This window comes from Chelon labrosus (assembly GCF_963514085.1).
Source record: "Chelon labrosus genome assembly, chromosome: 20".
Taxonomy (NCBI): Eukaryota; Metazoa; Chordata; class Actinopteri; order Mugiliformes; family Mugilidae; genus Chelon; species Chelon labrosus.
In genome coordinates, this window is record NC_140353.1 from 1,216,712 (window position 1) to 1,239,599 (window position 22,888).

At 42.8% G+C, this 22,888-nt stretch overlaps 1 protein-coding gene across 1 annotated transcript; it reads left to right on the forward strand.

The window, feature by feature from the left end:
• Positions 1-4,752: 4,752 nt before the first annotated feature.
• Positions 4,753-22,393, forward strand: esr2b (estrogen receptor 2b; the record flags this gene model as incomplete). The annotated part of the gene is given in 11 exon segments (XM_084569737.1): positions 4,753-4,804; positions 4,807-4,901; positions 10,336-10,856; positions 12,650-12,849; positions 12,956-13,072; positions 13,458-13,817; positions 17,174-17,312; positions 19,380-19,513; positions 20,953-21,136; positions 21,214-21,435; positions 22,288-22,393. Coding segments are annotated over 11 exon segments (2,130 nt in total).
• Between the last annotated feature and the right edge of the window lie 495 nt (positions 22,394-22,888).

A 22,888-nucleotide genomic window follows, 5' to 3' on the forward strand; every position in this document is an offset into this window, starting at 1 on the left:
GCAGTTTGTAGGAGAAACGAGGAAACGGATTCATTCACCGAAAACCTTCGACGTGATGGAGACGACCTGCAGAGAGCAGCTGCTACCTGTCCACATCCAGAGTGAATGCTGGGTAATCTTAATGCACGACCTTTGACCCCTGACCTTACGACTAACCACCTCTCTGCTTGTATTTAACTTCGTACGACGATCAGCGACACGTGAAATGATTTATTAGAAATAACAAAGATATTCTGAGATAGTGGACGCCCCAGGCTCTGGTTGCCTAGGTAACCCCTCCTGTATATTTCCCTGCATCCTGCTGGGAACAACATTAAAACACTCAGAAAGAGACACAAAACAACCGTAAAGATGATCACAACAGCCCAGAAAGTCACATAGAACAACCACAAAGGTGAATAAAAAGACAAGAGACACAAAATGAGCCGAGAGTGGCACAAAATTTCAACGACGACGCTCAAAATGACGACAAAGAGACACTAATTAACCTTAAAAAGCTTTAAACGACCAGAAAGTGACGGCAAACATCCGATTCCTTTCCCTCTGAGTGTTTTTTTTCTTCCTGCGCGTCCTGGAACGGGTGATGATCTGCTCTGAGTTTTATTCCTGGGCCTTTTTATAGCTGCTGGGTGTTTGAGGATGCGCCCAGAGATCTTTTTGAAAGTTTTCCTGAATGTTTTGTGTGTAAACTGTCGTGTTTGTGTTTGTGGAGGATCATCAGGGCTGTCGTTCTCTCACTCATCATCAGATATTAAAACACGTCCAACTCAACCAGATTCAACTCCAGCTGGGACGGGCCGGTCTCTACGGGGCACCTCTGCTGTAGGATGTCTTTTCATTAACCATTTTAAAGGTTTGTTTTTCAAGTTGAACTGGAATTAAAAATAGAAATTACTCACCTAGCAGCTAATCTGTGATTACAGTAAATACAGCTGTAACTCAGCCTTAAGGCTGGAGGAACATTAGAGACAGAACTGATGCACATTACATGGATCAATATGTCTTCATCCTGATCAGTGGCTGTGATCGGAGATGAACCGTTACCATGGAGACCAGATAAAATGATCTGATCAGACTGCAGATTATTGACAAAGGGGCTCTGGTGCCATGGAGAATCAAATCTGCTGGAAATAGAACAGAAGAAGAAGAACATTAAGAAGCAGGAGTAGAAGGAGTGACAGGAGGAAGAGTGTTTCCTCCTCCACCTTCACCTCCAGTCCTGAATGTCTTGAGTCTTAGAAGACGACCAAGATGTCTTCACGTCTCCAACGTTACTGTCCTCATGGATTCCAGCTTGGTTCATCTACAGCAGCAGCAGCAGGAAGGAGATGGATGAAGAGGAGAAGAAGAAAAATTTGTAGAAGAAGAAGAAGAGGTTGTGGAAATATGAGAAGAAGAACAACACGGAAGGTGAGGAAGGAGGAGGAAGAAGGGAGGAGTATGTGGAAAAACAGGAGAGGAAGGAGGAACCGGAGGAGGAGGTGAAAGATGGAGGACCTGGATGATCTCCATGTTTGATCTGATTCAGGAGGATTTCATTCAGACTGTTAGAGGACCACTTGTGTCCGGATGTGAGTCGGTTTCTTCGTGGTGGAAGTGAAGCCATAATAATCAGTCTCAACGTTCCTCTCCTTATCTTCATACGAGCAAAATAAAACACTCTGTTCTGATAAATGAAAATAACCAACGAGGCCTTTAAGCTTTCACCGCAGATGGTTTTTATTTCTGACGTGTTCCTTATTGCTCCATCACTTTAATTATTTATAAATTAACTGTTTTATCGGAAAAGTGCAAAATGATCTGAACGATGTGATATAAACTCCCAGAACCTGAAGTGACCAGATTAAAGAGCTTCTTTTATTAGAAGAGAAACGTTTGACATCTGCAGACAGACCTGAGATTACTGTCTGTTATTTAACAATTAATTAATGCTTTATCAAAATGGTCCACAGTGAATGCTAAGACTCGGAACAACCTTAAATTACTCAAAATGACCATAAAGGTACCGTAAGACAAACATAAATGGGATTAAAGGGAAACTGAGACACAAATGAACCTAAAAGACGTTCACAGTTACCACATGGAGACTCTAAACAACCTTTAGAGTGCTTAGAATTACAAGAAAGAGTCGCACAAAAGCCTTAAAAACGATCAAAATTACCTGGAAAATGAAGTAAAACAACCTTGAAGACACTCTAAACGACCACCAAGATGAAACAAAAGACAACAGAGAAACAAAATGACCCGAAAGTGGCACAAAATTTCAACAAAAACGCTAAAAATGACACAGAAACAACTTTAAAGAACTTTAAAATGACCAAGAATGTAACACAAAACAAACATAAAGATGGATTAAAAGGAAACTGAGACACAAAATGGCCTTAAAGACGTTCAAAACGACCACACAGAGACTCAAAACAACCTTTAAAATGCTTAAAATGACCAGAAAGTGACGCACAACCACCTTAAACCACCTAAAAAACGCCCAAAACTATCAGGAAAATGAAACGAAACAACCTTAAAGACGCTAAAAATCACCAGAATGTAACGTACAACAAACATAAAGATGGCTTAAAAGGAAACTGAGACACAAACTGTCCTTAAAGACGTTTACAATTACCACACAGAGACTCAAGACCTCCTTAGAAATGCTCAAAACTACCAGGAAAATAAAACAAAACAATCTGAAATTCCTCTAAATGACCCCAAGGTAACACAAAGCAACCTTTAGAAATTCAAAATAACCTCAAAACACCCATAAAGACGCTCAAAATGACCAGAAGGTAACATAAAACAAACACAACAATGGATTAAAAGAAAACCGAGACACAAAATGAGCTCAGGGCGACTGCGTTCAGTTACTCCAGTATTTTATTTTATTTGATGACTTCCTTTTAAAACAAGCGAGCGGACTGAAGGACTGACAGGATGTGTTTCTGAGCTGGAGTGGCAGGTAGATGGAGCAGCAGCAGTGACAGGTGACGGCTAAAACCACTCCACATCCCGACGCTGTAATCAGCCCGTCTGTACCAGGAGCACCTCCTCCCTCCTACTCCTGCCTCCTCCTGCCTCCTCTCGCCTCCCATCTAATCCACCGACCTCCTCATTCAGCACGGCCTGTCCTCCAGCAGCTCCTTGTCGGCTTTGTGAGGCTCTGAGAATGGGGCATAGAGGCCGGCTGATGGTTTTGAGGGGGGTCTTTGTGTTTCGGTATGCGCCCCTGGCCTGCAGCCTCGTCCTGAAGGGAGGAGGCGTCTTTTAGACTCGAGAAATAAACATGTTTTTAATATACCGGCTTGGAAGCTCTCTCTCTCTCTCTCTCTCTTTGGGAACACGGTCCTCTTTTCTGTCACTTTCACAGATTGATGTGTTGAGATATTTGCGCCTGTGAACACAGACTTTGACCTCATCTCTTATCTTGTGAAGGCGGCCGGTCTGAGCTACATGTGTGTCAGAGACGGAGGCGTCCAGGTTTTATTATGGAGGAAAAAATAAATCACATTTCTGGTTGTGGACGGTTGTTGTGGATGTGTTGGACAGACTTTTATTTTATCTTTTATTCTCGCTGGACTCTGCAGGATTTTTCTGGTCTGAGGCGTTCATTCATGAAACACAACTTTATTTCAACACTTTTGTACCACATGTCGAAATTTGTGTCGCAATTTAAAATGATCACAAAACAACACACTAGTGAAGACACTCTAATGTAAATAATGTTGAGCTGATGTAGAAACAGCGTCTGAAAGGTGGTGATTTATCTGATGATCACTGTGGAGGATGGAGTTAGTGACCGACTACAATGTCAAAATATTAGGAACACATATCAGAGTGATTAGAAGCTAAAGCTGAACCAGAGCCTTTCAGATTTAAAGCTGGACTGTTAGAATCTTTTCACTAGTGTACCTAATGATCTGGCAGCTGAGTGAATATAGTAAATATATACACCGATCAGACATAACATTATGACCACCTTCCTAATATTGTGCAGGTCTCCCTTGTGGTGACTCATCAGAGAATGGACATGGGCCTTCTGAGGGTGTCCTGTTGTTAGTGGGGGGGGGGGGCTTTGAGGGGAGGGGCCTCTGTGGATCATCCCACAGATACTTGATCAGTTTGGGATCTAGTGAATTTGGAGGCCAGGTCAACACCTTGTGCTGTTCTTCATGTTTTTTTTTTTAGTTGTTCCTAAAGTGTTTTTGTGTGTGTGTCTGTGTCAGGCTGCATCCTGCTGGGGATGGCTGCTGCCATCAAGGAGTGTCATTGCTATGGGGTGGGGGTGCCTGGTCTGGTCTAGGTGGGTGCTACATGTCTAAGTAACATCCACACCAATGAATGCCAGGTCCAGAAGTTTCCCAGCAGAACATTGAACTGTCACAAGATGGTTTAAATGTTATTTACTTCTCCTGTCAGTGGTCATAATGTTGTGGCGAATCAGTGTCGCTAGCTTAGCTTAGCATGTCGATTGTTGATCTGCTGTTGAACCAGATTCTGACTCATTGGGCGTGTTGGTGTTTTCTTCTTCTTTGTTTGTTAAAATCTTAAAAGCACCTTTAAAGATGTTCAGCTGATTGTTAGAGACCGAGTCCATCCAGAACATTTGCCTCAGTTTTTTTTCCAGTTCCTTCCTGTGGAGAGATAAATGAAAGGCCAAATCACTGGTGACATGTGGAATGAATAAAAGGCAGCGTTGCATTAAGATTGTGCCCTTTGACCCTTTGTTGCCTGGCTGGTGGTTTACCATGGAAGGCTGCCATGAACACCAGTCTGTCCAAAGCTCAAACTTCGGCACAGACGTTCTTACAAAACACTTTTACAGAAAGCGGTTGAGCCACAGAGCCTGGACAAGAAAGTCTTCCTCGTGTTCCCGATGTCGCCTGAGTCTTGAAGTCGGCCTCTTGTCGGTGAGACGTTTAACTTCTGAGATTAATTCGGCAAATCGAGGCAGCGAGTGTTTAACTCGGGAAAGTCGGAGGAGATATTCATTACAGGCGTGACATGTCAGCTGGAGTGTAGACAGTTCGATCATAATCACGTCTGTTATTGTGCATTTTGTGTTGATTCTCTGACTCGGTTTAATTTCCTGAATCTGACGAAAAAAAATCTCGATCTGTCTTGATTTTCGCTGAGGGCAGTAAAACGTTTTTATTTTGCATATCAGTAAATTACATCCTTATCAGCAGTCACTCCTAAAATATAAACATAAATATGCTCGTGTTGGTTTGTGCTTTTTATTTTTGTTGTGTTGCTGCATCAAATCGCTTTAAACCAACAAATCGCAAAATCTCTCCAGAAGCGTCCGTCGCCCTCGTGAAGTTCTAAAAATAATAGTCGGCTTATTGTAGGTTTACAGGTTCTTATTGATGAGACAGGACTAAACCGACTTCAGAGACGCTAAAGACGACGTAGGCCAACTGTCTGGACTAAAAAATTGCACTTGAACGAACCATGAAGATTACAGCCAACGACCAGCTGGTTCATACCAGCAAATGACAATAGTCTGGATTCATCATCCAAAGAGGAAACAGGGAGAGCTACTATTAGCTGGGAGGCTAGGAAGCTAGGGGCAGCTACTGTTAGCTGGGAGGCTAGGAAGCTAGGAAGAGCTATTATTAGCTGGGAGGTTGGGAAGAGCCACTGTTAGCTGGAAGGTTAGGAAGCTAGGAAGTGCTAATGTTAGTTGGGAGGCTGTACTAGGAAACTAGGGAGCGCTACCGTTAGTTAGGAAGCTAGGAAGCTATGAAGTGCTACTGTTAGCTGGGAGGCTAGGAAGCTAGGGAGTGCTACCGTTAGTTTGGAGGCTAGGAAGTTGAGGAGAGCTAGTATTAGCCGGGAGGCTAGGAAGTTAGGATGAGCTACTGTTAGCTAGGAGGCTAGGAAGCTATGAAGTGCTACTGTTAGCTGGGAGGCTAGGGAGAGCTAGTATTAGATAGGAGGCTAGGAAACTAGGAATAACTACTGTTAGCTAGGAGGCTAGGAAGCTAGGAAGTGCTACTGTTAGTCTCTCCATTGGGAACTGATTCTGCTCCTGCCAATCAGATCATTTGGGGGCGGGGCCTAATGTGGTGATGGACAGTAACAGTAGTCATACAAGTCATCTGAATTAGTTTAAATGTCTCTGATTAGTTGGAGGACTATCTCTTATCAGTTGAAACTTGTCCCATAATGTAATCCAGATGTTAGCAGACTCTGATTCTGATAAAGAGCTGGCGTGTCTACACCAGGTCCAAGTTATCTGACATCAGTAATGTTCTTAATCAGGAGCTGGATCTTTTGCAGCAGCTCCTTCTCATAAACTGAATGAGACGATCCTGCATCACAAACGCCAGCGACGCGTTCACTTGCCCCGTGTCTTTTGTAACGTCATGAGTTTCCATCTTAATCATCAAGGAAGTTGCCCTGAGAACTGCAACTGGAACTGGGAGTTCCACAATACCTGCGTTTACGGTACACACTGTTATTTATAATATCAACACACGATAGAAAAACTGCTAAATATTGAACCTTTTATCTGCGATTAAATGAGATGTGGAGGTCGACGTGACGTGATCAATGAAAGCTTCCAGGCTCTGGTAGGAGCTGCCTTTCTGCACATTAACAGAGATGTGATTACTTTTACACAAACACTGAACATTGTTTTGGTCACTTTGAGCTGAGCTGCACGCGCTGACTGTTTTATTTGCACGGTATCAGACGTGTTGAAGCAGATTTTAATTAATTTGCTAATAATATTAATTTATCTCTGCTGGCTTCTTTATTTTAGCATTTCCACTTATGCTGGACTTTAGAAAGCAAAAATATATAATGAATAAATAACATTTAATAATAATAATAATAATAAATATAAAATTTCTGTGTGTGTTGATAAAATTAAACATTTAAAGTGACACTGAAAAAAATTCAAAAAGTTAATTTTCCTATTAAGCCATAAAATACATCACGAGCATTCCTCAGTAGCTAGAGGTTACTTTCGATCATTTCATTGACCTATTTATTTTTAAACCTTTGCGTTTACCATTTGTTTGTACTGTCTGACTTTTGGCCACAGTTGATGTTGTTGTGCAACTAGGATCTGATAAATGAGAACAACAGCAGGGTTTTCAGGTTCCTCACTCTCGAAGATTGTGTCTTTGTGATTAATCAAATGTTAAAATCTTCACAGAGAAGCTTTTTTTTTTGGTAAATAAAACCTGATCCACGGCCATGTCTCTGAGTCTGCAGAGCTGCCTGCCACTGTGGCTTCCATCCTGGCACTGATTAACCAGCGCACGGCTTCTCCGGCTCGGCCCGGAGAGTCTCTGGCGTTTTGCAACCGCCGTGATTATTTTGCTCTTTTATGTTTTGTTTCTGGAACAAAAGCTCCCAGTTTAAAAACAGTTAATAAACACCGAGTCGCTGTCTTCACCTTCGACACAGCAGTCCGTTGCGTCATTTTCACGTGTGCTCTGTGAAGAATCTGCACATAACAACAAAGTCTGTGGGAACTCTTCTTGTGCATGTGTTACCTAGCCACCCAGATGAGTGATTTGATTAGTGATATTTATATATATTTAGACTGTGAATAATTTTAAATGATGATGCCTCTTGTAGTCTTGGTTACTAGACAGGTCCAGAAACTAAATCAAGAACTGCTTAGTGCATATTTTCCAGAAGATTTGAGGACAATCGACAGGACGGCAACACAGAATCAGTGAGCCTAGCTTACTGTTAGCGCAGAGGCTAGGAAGATAGGATTAGCTTCTGTTAGCTGGGAGACTAGAAAACTAGCGAGAACTACTATTAGCTGGGAGGCTAGGAAGTTAGGAAGAGCTACTGTTAGCTGGAGGGTAGGGAGGTCAGTCATTTATGTTACCTATCCACACAAAGTCTCGTAGAAGAATTTGTTAGCGCATATTTTCTAAAAGGTACGAGGATGATGGGCAATTGACAGAGGCTACGAAGCTAGGAAGAGCTACAGTTAGCTGTGATGCTAGCAAGCTAGGAAGAGCTACTGTTGGCTCAGAGGCTAGGAAGAGTTACTTTTAGCTGGGAGGCTACGAAACTAGGATGAACTACAGTTAGCTGGGAGGCTAGGAAGAGCTACTGTTAGCTCGGAGGCTACGAAGCTAGGATGAACTACAGTTAGCTGGGAGGCTAGGAAGAGCTACTTTTAGCTGGGAGGCTACGAAGCTAGGATGAACTACAGTTAGCTGGGAGGCTAGGAAGAGCTACTGTTAGCTCGGCGGCTAGGAAGTTAGGATAAGCTTCTGTTAGCTGGGAGGTTAGAAAGCTAGGGAGAGCTACTATCAGCTGAGATGCTAGGAAGCTAGGAAGAGCTACTGTTAGCTGGAGGGTAGAGAGGTCAGTCATTTACGTTACCTATCCACACAAAGTCTCTTAGAAGAATTTGTTAGTGCATATCATCTAAAAGATACGAGGGCAATTGACAGGATGATGGGCAATTGATAGAGGCTACGAAGCTAGGAAGAGCTACAGTTAGCTGTGATGCTTGCAAGCTAGGAAGAGCTACTGTTGGCTCAGAGGCTTGAAAGAGCTACTTTTAGCTAGGAGGCTACGAAGCTAGGATGAACTACAGTTAGCTGGGAGGCTACGAAGCTATGTAGGGCTACTACGTGGGTCGTTCATTTGCGTTACCCATCTACACAAAGCCCCTTAGATAAATGATTTTATCAGTGATATATTTAGAAAACTGTGAAATAATTCTAACTGGTTATGCCTCTAGTAGTTTTGGTTACTCTAAAGTTCCAGAGACCAGATCAAGAACTCTTATTTACTAGTAGATATGAGGACAATCAGCAGGATGACGACACACAACCTTCGCTGCATTCCTTGAATGTGTTTGTTAAAGTTGCTTTCGTCACATTTGGTCCACACGTGCTGCAGGAGGATCTCACATTGTCCTCACTCTGTAAAGGAAACATGTATTATCTGGTGGTGTTATGTGGTTTCTCAGCCGTCCTTGATTAACAGTGAATCTGCTGCTGGTAGGAAAGACTGTCCCGGCTCAGCGCTGGTACAGTCTGATGCCGTCTAGATGATATGAAGGCAGGACCAAAGAAAAGAGGATTTGAATTTGTTGCGTCTGGTCTTTTTCAAACAAACTGAAGGTTTTTTAAGACATCATGTATACGTTCTGTAAAAAATAAGTCATTAAACATGTTTTTCTCTGCATCAGTTGAAACTCACCTCGTTGTGAAATCCAGATGGAGTGTTATCAGACGCGGTCGGTGGACTTTTTGGTATTTAGAGTTTGGTTTTAGACTCTAAATAAATAAGAGTTTATTTGATTTAAAACAACTAATATGTTAAACAAGTAAATTTATCCTTTAATCTATGAAACCAGAAGGAGGAGTAAAGGTGAAAATCAGAAGGCAGAAGGTTTTTTAGGTGAAGAAGAAGAAGTTGTTTCCAGAAGTCTTTCCCAGTAATATTTCTGATGATAATATGAGTCTGTCGTCCCCAGATACACCCTGTGTTATGTGTTCTCTTCATTAGGACACCAGCCAAAAATAAACCGAAATGATCTTTAATTACTCTCATAGCTTCATCTTCTGTGGCAGCTCTGAACGGAGGCGTTAATGTTTTAGAGTTGTCTGATAATTGACCGTAAGTCATCGTCTGGAGAGAATTCTGGTTCAGCTGATGAACGCTGGGATGAAGTGATTAGATTTTGGTCAAAGGTCATTGTGATCTAAAAAAAAAACCAAAACTATTTTCTTGGGGCAATCACTCAACAAATCATATTCTACAATACGCTAAAATGAAGTGATGACATTTTAAATGAACAAGGTCACTGAGAGATCATGATGTTTTACAGTTTCTGTGAAACATTCACTGCATGGATTCTAGGAATCTGACAGACTGATGGAGACTGGTTGGTGGAGGAAGAGGAGTGAGGCGGTGATGATACTAACACATTAAAGACCACCTACTCAGCAGGGGTGATCTGTTCTAATCTGAGCTTTGTCTCTAAAGTAAATCAGATCTTAACGTGTGAGATCCATCAGAGACAGCAGCTGGTACAATATTCTACTGACCACATGATGGCGCTGTTTATTTACAGACACACAAACTGAGATCAGATCTCAAGTGCTGGCTGGGGACGCATGTGGAGACACATTTATATTAAGACCAGGGAGATGGACATTTGCGTTCAGACTACTGAGGTCAGATGTTAGCGTGAGGTCTGAACGCGGTCTGAGAGCATCTTTGATCACTCTAAGTTTATCATTTCTGATCAGATGACTCCAGCTCTGAAGAGGCTGGTTTGTGATATTGTTTAAATGTCTCAGTGGATTAATTGTCTTTCTCTAATTATCTGTTCCCTCTCTGCTACAGGACCTGTCTGCAGAAGAAGATGCAGTAGAGGAACCAGGTGCATCGTCTTATTATCCATCACCTCCACATTTCCAGTTCATTCCCCCTGACATGGCCTCCTCCCCTGGGCTGGATGCGGACCCGTTACCCCTGCTTCAGCTACAGGAGGTGGACTCCAGTAAAGCCACTGAGAGGCCGAGCTCCCCAGGACTCCTGCCCGTCATGTACAGCCCTCCTCTGGGCGTGGACAGCCACACCGTCTGCATTCCTTCTCCATACACGGACAGTAGCCACGACTACAGCAACGGACATGGACCTCTGACCTTCTACAGTCCGTCCATGCTCAGCTACACCAGGCAGCCCATCACTGACAGTCCATCATCTCTGTGTCCCCCGCTCAGCCCCTCTGCCTTTTGGCCGTCCCACAGTCACCCCAACATACCTTCGCTCACTCTGCACTGCACCCAGCCTCTCGTCTACAACGAACCCAACTCACATTCAGGCTGGCTGGAGCCCAAAGTCCACAGCATCAACCACAGCAGGTACGACAGCGACCCATCGAAGTTGGGACGTTTAGTTAAACTAAATCCAAACATGAGAGACCTAGTTTAGCTCCACTTACGACCGTTTAGGGGGAGAATTGTTCAATTTTGACACCTTTTCCCGCTATTTATTCTGTAAACCACTGGAAACCCTGGCTGCCATAAGACGTGTCACAGAAATTTTGTTCTGTGCTTCCAGATCAGAAAACATTCATTTCAGCAGTTTAATTAGTTACAGACACTCAAAGTAAAGTGAGGAAAAAACATTTTAACAACAAATCTAATTCTCCAGATGCACTTGCTCAGTCTTTAAGCTACATATCTGGATGATTCTCCAGCTCACAGAAGAACTTTCAACAGTTCCTGAATGGATTCAGTCGCTCTTAGTGTCTTCTGTCTCTTCCTGTAAACCAGACTGACTCCGTGATGCTCTTACTGCTGATAACCGTAAAGCTAAACTTCTGCTTTGTGCACCTCCCCAGATTGCGATTGATTTGAAGTGAATTCTCCTACACACCATCTACTCTGACGTCTTCTTTCTGTTGCAGTGATTTTACTAAAACTAACGGTTGTTCAACATTTATTAGCTCCACTAACAACAGAACGATGCCAACACACAAGCGGACAAGTGTAAATTCTCACAGCAGTGTCGTTTCTGCTCATGTTTGGGCTCGTTGTCTTGCTGCAGAAAGAATTTCAGATGTTCAGACGTCTCCCAGACGATGCAGCTGGTTCCTCTAATGCATCGTCTTCTGCAGCCTGGTCCTGTAGCAAAGACGGAAGAGATAATTAATAAGATAATGAACAACATGTGCCAAATCACAAGCAAACGAGTCACTATGGAGATGTGTCCTGAGTGATCTGATCAGAAGTGGCTCAAGACTCAAGATGCTCTCAGACCCTGTTCAGATTAACATCTAAACTGGTCCATCTATACGTCCCTGTGTCTCCACCTGGTCTTAATATAAATGTGTCTCCACATGCGTCCCCAGCCAGCACTTGAGATCTGATCTCAGTTTGTGTGTCTGTAAATCAGCAGCGCCATCATGTGGTCAGTAGAATATTGTACCAACTGCTGTCTCTAATGGATCTCTACCTACTGCTGGATCAGAACCATCAACAGCTGCTTGTTGACCTGGAGACATGATCCAGATGTTGGAACAAGATGGAAAGACTCTCACATGTTAAGATCTTTATTTCTTCGTCTTCTGATGTTTAAGAATCTAAACATCTGGGGAGCTCAAAGTATTTTCACACGCCACTGATCAAACCCAACCTTTCAGATGGGCTAAGACATGCACTGTTCCATTGATCTAATACCTTCTATCTTATACCTGTTATCTACCTGTAGTGAGATGAGAACTTCATCCACTGATGACGAAGTTAAAACTTCAGATTCAGTTTGAGCTAAGTTGCAAAGAGCTGCAGGTTAAGATCGGTAGATTTGTTTTTGTTGGATGCTGTTCGACCACGCTGCTCTAAATGTCTCTTACCTTATTACCTGATTGCTTTTCCATCAAGCAGCATCCTACTTGCTTTTTGAAAAGTTGTACGATTTCCATGTTTCTGTAGTCAGATCATTTAACCGTGGTGGATACTATCCGTGGGAGCAGCTGGTGGTCATGATCTACGTGGTGATTAATATACCGATTATGTTCCATTGACAATTTCCTGTTTGCCTGAAATGTGGAGACATTCTCAGCAGCGACGTCTCTGCAGGAGGGCTGATGATGACAGGTGGATGATGGACTAACATTTCTAATGTCAGGTTGTCCCTGTGTCTCTTCCTGCAGCGCCGCCATCAGCTGTAACAAGCTGCTGGGGAAGAAATCGGAGGACGGAGTAGAGAGGGCGAAGGAGTCCTCGTGTTCATCGGCAGCAGGGAAAGCCGACATGCACTTCTGCGCCGTGTGCCACGACTACGCCTCCGGTTACCACTACGGCGTCTGGTCCTGTGAGGGCTGCAAGGCCTTCTTCAAGAGGAGCATCCAGGGTGTGATCTCTTTCTCTGTCCATGAATCTAATCCCTGTTTTTTTTTTTTTTTTTTACCTTCTCCTAATCCAAGAATATAATCCTTAAACTCTTCTTCTTTCTTTAGGACACAACGACTACATTTGCCCCGCCACAAATCAGTGCACTATCGACAAGAATCGACGTAAAAGCTGCCAAGCCTGCCGCCTGCGGAAATGCTACGAAGTGGGCATGATGAAGTGTGGTAGGCTTTGTTTTTATTAGCACTGAGGTTTAAAACTTGATGTTGGTGAAAAACTATAAGAATTTATCTGAATACAACAGACTGTCCCCGTCTGCCAGTCCAATCACAGTCCTGGTTCAGCTTTAAGTCCCCGTGTTCACACCTGGTCTTAATATAAATGTGTCTCCACATGCGTCCCCAGCCAGCACTTGAGATCTGATCTCAGTTTGTGTGTCTGTAAACCTCAGAACCATGAACAGCTGGTTGTTGTCTTGGGGACATGATCCAGATTTTGGAACAAGCTGTTCAGGTACATACTGTATCTTGTGTACAGTATGTTGTATTCTTTTATTTATTTTTGAGTCCATGGCTCCCGTCTCATCAGACACTGTGCTCCTCTGATCAGGCGTGAGGCGTGAACGCTGCAGCTATCGAGGAGCTCGACACCGTCGTGGTGGAATCCAGTCTCGGGACGCCAACGGCCGGGGTATGGTGAAGGTCGGCCCCGGTTCTCGGGCCCAGCGGCATCTCAACCTGGGACCGCCTCTCTCCCCGCTCGCCTCCCTCCCCCAGGTCAACCACCTGCACCACTCAGCCATGAGCCCGGAGGAGTTCATCTCCCGCATCATGGAGGCCGAGCCTCCAGAGATCTACCTGATGGAGGACCTGAAGAAGCCGTTCACCGAGACCAGCATGATGATGTCCCTCACCAACCTGGCAGACAAGGAGCTGGTGCTCATGATCAGCTGGGCCAAAAAGATCCCTGGTAAGATCTGGAGATGAATCCTTCTCATTGTTTTCTGAACTAAGTCATTGATTTCCACTGTTGTTGAACCCAAACACTTTGCTGAATGCAGAGTGTACATTTTCACTTTAAACACGACTATTCTTCATTATCTCTCAGGTGTCTGATCTAATGAATTTAAACTTTAGTTTTTCAATGTATTTTTCCCAAGAAATATATTTTCTAAATCACCCATAAAACGTTTTTGTCCAAGCTCACATTTTGCATCAGTAGCATCTGCAGGACGTAAAAACAACAACAAACAAACAAACAAAAATAATAATTTGATTTAATAACTTGTGTATTTAATTTCATTTAAATACTATACAATTATAATATACAACAGAAAATATATATTTACTTTTTAACTTTACTTAAATAAATAAAATAAAATTCAAAATAAAATAACAAGGACATACCTTTTTGTTATTTAATAAGAATATATTAGAATTATACAAAAAAATAAATAAATTTGATTATATGCACCTCACCTGGAGTAATAGGTTTGTTGGGCCTTACATTAAATAAAATTATTTCTAAATTCATATTTTTTACTTATTTATTTTTCTAAATCTAATAAAATCTTTATTTATTTTTAAATCTAATAAAATCTTTATTTATTTTTTAAATCTAATAAAATCTTTATTTATTTATTTAAAATCTAATAAAATCTTTATTTATTTTTTTAAATCTAATAAAATCTTTATTTTTTTAATCTAATAAAATCTTTATTTATTTATTTTTTAAATCTAATAAAATCTTTGTTTATTTATTTTAAATCTAATAAAATCTTTATTAATTTTTTTAAATCTAATAAAATCTTAATTTTTTTAAATCTAATAAAATCTTTATTTATTTATTTTTTTAAATCTAATAAAATCTTTATTTATTTATTTTTTTAAATCTAATAAAATCTTTATTTATTTTAAATCTAATAGAATCTTTATTTATTTTTTTAAATCTAATAGAATCTTTATTTATTTATTTTTTTAAATCTAATAAAATCTTTATTTTTTTATTTTTTTAAATCTAATAAAATCTTTATTTATTTATTTTTAAATCTAATAAAATCTTTATTTATTTATTTTTAAATCTAATAAAATCTTTATTTTTTATTTTAAATCTAATAAAATCTTTATTTTTTTTTTTAAATCTAATAAAATCTTTATTTATTTATTTTAAATCTAATAAAATCTTTATTTATTTATTTTAAATCTAATAAAATCTTTATTTATTTATTTTAAATCTAATAAAATCTTTATTTATTTATTTTTTTAAATCTAATAAAATCTTTATTATTATTTTATTTTTTTAAATCTAATAAAATCTTTAGTGTTTAAATTATTTTTTTCTATATATTTTAGTTTATTTTGTCTCCTCATTCTAACCCGTTCGTATCCAGCTGTACTGATCAGTCGTCTCCTGGCGCCCCGGCCCGGTCGGTGTGAAGGTTGAGGTCAGGGTAAACGTCTGTCACATCAACAGTTTGAGGAAAGCGTTAAAAGAACCCGTCGTCCTGATCATCGTGTGTCTGATGATGTTTAATCAACAAACTGAAACAGAATCAGAGGAAACGCTGCAGATCTGAATCATTTTACAGTTTCAACTAAACGTAAACATGAATGATGTTAACGGCCATCTTTTACGTCTTTCCTCCTTCCTCTCCTCACTGTCTTTTTTCCTCTCTCTCTCCTCTTCCTCTTCGACTCGTCTTTTTTTCCCCTGTTCTCCCTGCTCCGCTTAGTCTCCTCTTCCTTATCCTCTTCCTTACCCATCTCTTCTCCATCCCGTCTTCCTCACCCTTCTCTGATGCTTCTCCTCTCCTCTTCTTCTTCTCTTCCTCTCCCTCTCCTCTTCCTCTCTTGTCTCATCTCCTCATCCTTTCCCTCTTTCTCTTCATCATCCTCTTCCTCTTCCATCTCCCTCTTTATCTTACTCTCCCTCTCACCCCCTCTTCCTTACCCTCTCCTCTTCCTCTCTCATCTCCTCTATTCTCCCCTTCTTTTCCCTCTTGTTCTCCTCTCGTCGTCTTCTCTTCTCCCTCTCCTCTTCCTCACCCTCTTCTTTTCCTCTCTCATCTCCTCTTCCCCTCTCCTCGCTCCTCTTTCTTCTCATCCTCTCCCTCTCCTCTCTCTGTTCATGTCCTGTCCTCTCCGTTCCTCTTTGTCTCATCTTCGTCCCCCTCTCCTCTCTCCTCCTCCTCCTCCTCCTCCTCTTCCTCTCTCCTTTTCCTCTCTCCTCTCTCCTCTTCCTCTCTCCCCTCCTCCTGTTCCTCTCTCCTCTCTCCTCTCTCCTCTTCCTCTCTCCTCCTCTTCCTCTCTCCTCTCTCCTCTTCTTCTCTCCTCTTCCTCTCCTCTCCTCCTCCTCCTCTCAGCCAGTGTTCATCTCAGCAGGTGTCTTTCTCAGCAGAGGTGTTAATATGAAGGTTTCACAAAGACTCTCATCTTTTTGAATGAAGCCGTTCTTTGGTCTTTACCATTTTTACCAGAATATTATTTTTTTTCTTTAAAGAACCATTTTTCCTGATTTCCCGACTTTTTACTCGTCTCTCAGAGTGAAGTGAAAATGAGCGTTCATTGTCTGCTTCATAAAAGACTGAGACAGGTGAGGACGCTGCTGTCAGGAGAATTAGCTCCTCTCAGATCCTCTCCAGGAGTCCAGAGGCTGCTCTAAAAAACTCTTAGACTAATCTGAGATGAACGAGACCTAGATGTGTAAATGTGTAAATGTGTCGTCTCCAAAACTATTTTCATACAGTTTTGTAGAAGTGTTTTATTTCAGACATGTTCTTTTTGTATAAACTTAACTTAACTTCAGTATGTGTTCTGGAGTCTCTCCGTTGAGGAACCGATTCTGCCGGGCCAATCAGATCATTGGTGGGCGGGGCTTTTTTCTCTGATTGGTTGAAGCTGTAGAAAGAGAGTCTGTTTCCATGGAGACTGAATCCAATGAGCTCATAAAATATATGTGTTTACATCAAAACATGAGTCACTGTAGAACTTTATCCATGAAGACGTTCTGATGATGAGGAGGAGCAGCACATCTACTGGAAATAGAACAGAAGAAGAAGAAGGAGGAGAAGAACAAGGAAGTTGAGAATAGGGGTTGGTTGAAGAGTAGAAAGGGAGGAGGAGGAGATGAAGAATGAGGAGGTTGAAGGGGGAAAATGGAGAAATGTGAAGAGAAGAAGAAGAAGAATCAGTAAGAATGGATTTATTCCAGCAGTTAGGAAAGATCCCCACCAGGACCTCTAGACCTGACAGGAATCAGGACTGACTGATTGATACTGAGTCTCGTCAGACTGAACGTTGTCTGATGCTCCAGTTCTTTCCTCTCAGGCTTCGTGGAGCTGAGTCTAGCAGATCAGATCCACCTGCTGAAGTGCTGCTGGCTGGAGATCCTCATGCTGGGTCTGATGTGGAGGTCGGTGGATCATCCTGGAAAACTCATCTTCTCTCCAGACTTCAAACTCAACAGGTGAGGGAGCTCAGGATTTACACCAACAAGCCTCTAGAGCTGCTGTTAGCTGGGAGGCTAGGAAGCTAAGGAAAGCTACTGTTAGCTAGGAAGCTAAGGAAAGCTACTGTTAGCTGGGAGGCTAAGGAAAGCTACTGTTAGCTAGGAGGCTAGGAAGCTAAGGAAAGCTACTGTTAGCTGGGAGGCTATGAAGCTAGGAGGTGCTACAAATTCAGAGTTGGACTTTTGTGAATCAGCTGATCAGTTAGTTTACAGTTTATTCGTGTTGTTGTAGAAATATTTGTGGGTTTGAATGTTGTTGTGGGTAGAATGAATCTGTTACTAGCTGCCGTCAGATTAGCAGCAGTTTAGAGTCTGATATTGACGGCAGAGTAACTTTAAAGGATGAATAGTTTTATTAAATGTTTTATTTAGTTGCTGTGGTTGGTTGTATTACTGTAGTTGTTGATGAAATCTAAACTCTCCTTTAACATCTAGTTCTTCTTCTTTGCTCTGTTGGTTCAGTGATGTTTCTCCTTAACTTTTATCTTTTATCTTCTCCTCGCTGACCTTCAGACAGCTCTGGTTCTGGTTCTGGTTCTAGTCTTGGTTCTTTAGATTCACGGTGACCTCAGTGTGGATTAACTGATGAACAGTAAACATCCTGAAACCTTTAATGAAATCATCTTTTCTTTTCTGTGACTCTGTCGTCATAATCTACTGATAATCAGATTAAAACCTGATCAGATCAATCAAGATGAACCAAGCTGGACGGAGACGTGGAGACGTGGAGACGTGGAGACATCTTGGTCGTCTTCTAAGACTATAGACATTCAGGACTGGAGGAGGACATGGAGGAGGAGGACATGGAGGAGGAGGACATGGAGGAGGAGGACATGGAGGAGGACATACTTCCTGATTCTCCTATCTCCTCTTCCTTTTGTTTCTTCGCCTCCCTCTTCATCTTATCCTCTTCATCCTCTTTCTCCTCCTTTTTCCTCCTCCTTCCTTCCCTTTTCCTTTGTCACTTTAATTATTTTTCTTCTTCCTCCATCTTCATCTCCTCATTATGCCCCTTATTCTCCTCTTCATCCTCCTTCTCTCTCTTCCTCTTCTCCTCTTCTTCAAAAATGTCTTCTTTTTCCTTCTCCTCCTCCTCTCTTCTTTTTCATTCTTCCTCTTCTTCTTCTCTGTCTTCCTTTTCTTCCTCCTCCTTCTTCTTCTTCTTGTTCTCTCCAGACATGTCCTCCTGTCGTCTCCTTCTCATCAGTTTGTCTAAAAGGTTTTTGTTCTTTCATGTTTGCTCTCTGAGCTGCTCCTGTGTCGGCGGTGGGTTGACTTCAGTGTTTGACCTTTCTCTCTCTCTCCACTGCCACGGAAACTATCGGCCCAGGCTTAGCTCTGCCTTCATGTGTTTTCATAACACGGATTTATTTCACTCAGACGAGGGGGGGGCGGGTCAGGACGACATCCTGGATGCGAGTGTTGTCTTCTAATTATCTTCTTTCATATTCGTTATATTCACATTTTAACTTGTGTCAACTTTAAGAGGAATAATGAAGAAAATCAACATGAGACCAGATGTGACGAATCAGTTCATAGTCTGCAGTTATCAGCCATAAGATTATGACCACTGGCAGGTTGTTTATCATGGATCATGTCAGTAGGTGGAGATATTAGTCAAGATGAACACTTTGACGTCAGAGTCGACGTTAGAAACAGAAAATAAAAGTTAAAGTGAAAGAATTTGACTAAAAAGGACCAAACTATGACGTCTAGACGACTGGGTCAGAACAACTCCATGGTCCTGGTCTACAGAGATCAGAACCAGAGACAGGAGGAGGAGGAGGAGGAGGAGGAGGAGGAGGAGGAGGGAGAAAAAAGAGGAAAAGGAGGAAGAGGAAGATGAAGATGAGGGGGAAAAAGACGATGGGAAAGAAGATGAGTAGGTGGAAGAAGAGGCCTCTCATCTTCGTCACGAGGCTCAAAGAACTTCCTTCATCTTTTAACTGAATGATTTTTCCTCCGTTCATTTCTTTCTCTCTTTTTATTTGTCGTTTCTCCTGAATGTTTCTCTGTCTCTCTCAGGGAGGAGGGCCAGTGTGTGGAGGGCATCATGGAGATTTTCGACATGCTGCTGGCGGCCACCTCTCGGTTCAGAGAGCTGAAGCTGCAGAGGGAGGAGTACGTCTGTCTGAAGGCCATGATCCTCCTCAACTCCAGTGAGTTTCACAAACGGAGGGAGAAGTTGATCCTGGTTGGTCAGCTCTGGTTCCTGCTCTCAGTGTTTTTCAGTAAAACATCAACAACTGATCAAACTAAACTAAACATCTGCGTCTCTGTAGAGGACAGTTGGTCTCTAGTGGACGTCCCAGGCTCTGGTTGCCATGGTAACCCTCATATAAAGACATCTGCCTCTTCTTATTCTGGGTTTAGTTGACGCTCCAAGCTGCTCTCATCATGGTGGGTCTGGGGGTAGGAACCAAAGTGCTGGACGGTGTTTCCTTCAGGGAAACGTTCTGTTTTTGGTTTGGTTTTTTTTGGGGGGGGGACTCTGCGTTTGAGTCACATGTCAATCAACTGGATCGTGGCTCCCATTGGTCAGTTCAGCTTGGTACCGCCCTCTCTCTCTGTGTCTGGTCTGTTCAGAATGTTAAGAATCATTTTTAAATTGATGGAGAAAAGTTAAAGAAATATATTTATTATTATTATTATTTCAGTCTCAGACACATAATATCAAAAAAAAATGGTGATAATATGGTAATATGTTGTATATATAAATAAGGCCTAACAGATGATTGAGGTATTATTATTATTATTATTGTCTGTGATGGTTCATCTGGTCGTGGAGCAGTAAAGGTTCTGACCCTGGGTTTATCTGGACCAGGGTTCAAGGTGAAGTGACCCGTCTGGTTTTGAACGTCTCATGTGTTTCCAGCGGTCACCAGGTATCATCCAGGTGACCGACCTGTCCCCCTGTCCTCCTGTCCTGTCCTGTCAGAGTTTAATAAAGGTTTCCTCTCTAACGAACACACACTGGATCCTCTGCCAGACTCCTGTTGACTCTGCTCCACTGCAGCTGGGGGGAGGAGGAGGAGGAGGAGGAGGGAGGTGGAGGGAGGTGGAGGGAGGTGGAGGGGGGAGGAAAAAGAAGAACAAACTGTGCAAGAAGTGAACAATTTGAAAAGTCAGAGAAAACAGGAGAGGAATGTAAAAAAAGATTTATGAATGTGGAACGCTGTGGCTCAGCTGTCCTCTAGACGGGACGTCCTCCTCTCAGCTGTCCTCTAGACGGGACGGTGATCTACGGCTCCTCCTCTCTGCTGTCCTCTGGACGGGACGTCCTCCTCTCTGCTGTCCTCGAGTGTTTCAGCTTTTGACCCAGAAGTAGAAACCTTGTAATCTTGTAAATGTCATCGTTTGGTTTTGATGAATTTTCTACTTGATGGATCAAAACCAGGAACCTGGATTTAGTTTTTAAATCTGACAGAAGAGACGTCTCTGTAGAGGTTTCTGTTTATCTAGGGAGGAAGGAAGGATGGACAGAAAGAAGAGCATGAGACGTGTAATGATTCCTAATTGACCTCCTTGTCCCTCCTCGTCCCTCCTTGTCCCTCCTCGTCCCTCCTCGTCCCTCCTCGTCCCTCCTTGTCTCCTGCAGACCTGTGTTCCAGTTCCCCTCAGACGGCCGAGGAGCTGGAGAGCAGGACCAAGCTGCTCCGTCTGCTGGACTCTGTGATCGACGCTCTGGTCTGGGCCATCTCCAAACTGGGCCTGTCCAGCCAGCAGCAGACCCTGCGCCTGGGCCACCTCACCATGCTGCTGTCCCACATCCGACACGTCAGGTAGGACGGGGTCTGTCGACGGGTCTCAGGTGTTTAATGGTTCCAGAGCTTTTACAGGTGTCATTGTGTTGCCGTAGTAACAAGGGCATGGACCACCTGTCCACCATGAAGAGGAAGAACGTGGTCCTGGTCTACGACCTCCTCCTGGAGATGCTCGACGCCAACACGTCCAGCGGCGGCAGCCAGGACGCCTCCTCCTCCCCGGCCTCCGACCCCAGCGACGCCACGGACCCCGTGCTGGACGGACACCTGCAGGCTCCGCCCCTACAGTCCACACCCCCGTCTCGCCCGGACGACAGGTGAGTTCCAGAGGTGGAGGAAGGAGGGAGAGGAGAGAGGGAGGAGGATAGAATGGAGGGAGGGAAGGAGGAAGGAAAGATGAAAGAAAGGGAGGAAGGAAGGATGGAGGCAAAAAAAAAGAACGTAGGGTAGAAAGGAAAAAAGGATGAGAGGTAGGAAGCAAGGTAAGGAAAGGGAAGGGAGGGTAGGAAAAGAGGAAGAAAGGAAGGAAGAGTAAATAGAGAATGAAAATAAGCACGGAAAGATGCAAAAGAGGGTGGAATAAAGGGAGGGAGGAAGGATGTACGCAAAAATGAAAGAAAGAGAGGAAGGATGGGAAGGAGGGTAGGAAAAGAGGACGGAACTGAATGAATAGAGAGAAGGAGAAAGAAAGGACAGAAAGATGGAAGGATGCAAGAGAGGGAGGGAGGAGGACAGAAGGTAGAAAGGAAGGATGAGAGAAAGGGGAAGGAAGAGTGAACAGAGTAGGAAGGAAGGAAGGATGGATGGGTGTTAGGGAGGAAGAAAGCAAGGTAAGGAAAGAGTGAAGTGAGGGTAGGAAAAGAGGAAGAGAATAAATAGAGAGGGAGAAAGAAAGGAAGAGTGAATAGAGAATGAAACGAAGTAATGACAGAAAGATGGAAGGATGCAAGAGAGGGAGGAGGACAGGAGGAAGAAGGGAGACAAAAATAAGAGTAGAGGAGGAATCAGCTGGGACAGAGAAGAAAAGAAACCGAATAGAACGAGAAAAGAAAGAAATAAAAGGATGAAAGGATAGAAGGATGATGATTGGGACGGACGGAAGGAAAGAAGAAGGATTCCTGAATCACTTTAATGTTTTTAAACTTTTTATTTTTCTCATTTTATTTCAGCTTCATCTCTGAGCAGTGGTCCCTGGACGTGGGGGGGGGCCCGGGCCCCTCCTCGGACTACATCGTCTCTGACCGGGTCGTCATGGAAACTACCTTAGATGGGTGACATGGACTGCCCCCCTCCCCGCCCCCCCCTGCCCCCCCCCCCTCCCCGCCCCCTCTGCCCCCCCTTAAAAGACCGAGACAAAAACTAAAACAAAAAACACAAGTGCTTTCGTCGTGAGGTAAAGTTTTTTATTTTGTTTCTTGTCCAGATGTTTTTAGTCTTTGGGAAAAAAACAAACCAACATTTTTGATCGACTGTATATTTTGTGTGTTTGTGTTTTTCCTGTGAACGTGCACTAGATGTTCAGGAGAACGTCGCTGCTCCTCTGTTTTGATATCAACTGTTTGTATTTCTGGTTTTCGCCTCCAGAGGTCGACTCAGCTCGTCGCGTCCGTAAAGGTTTCTGGTCGTACAGCTAAAAAAAAAAAAGGGCACTGTTCTTTCACTCTGGTGTTTTTCCTTCTTCTTCTTCTACTGTTGTGTACTTTGGTGTTTTGCTCTGAGCCTGTTCGTGTTCAGGGTTTTCTACTCTTTGTACGTAGCGGCGGCGCTACG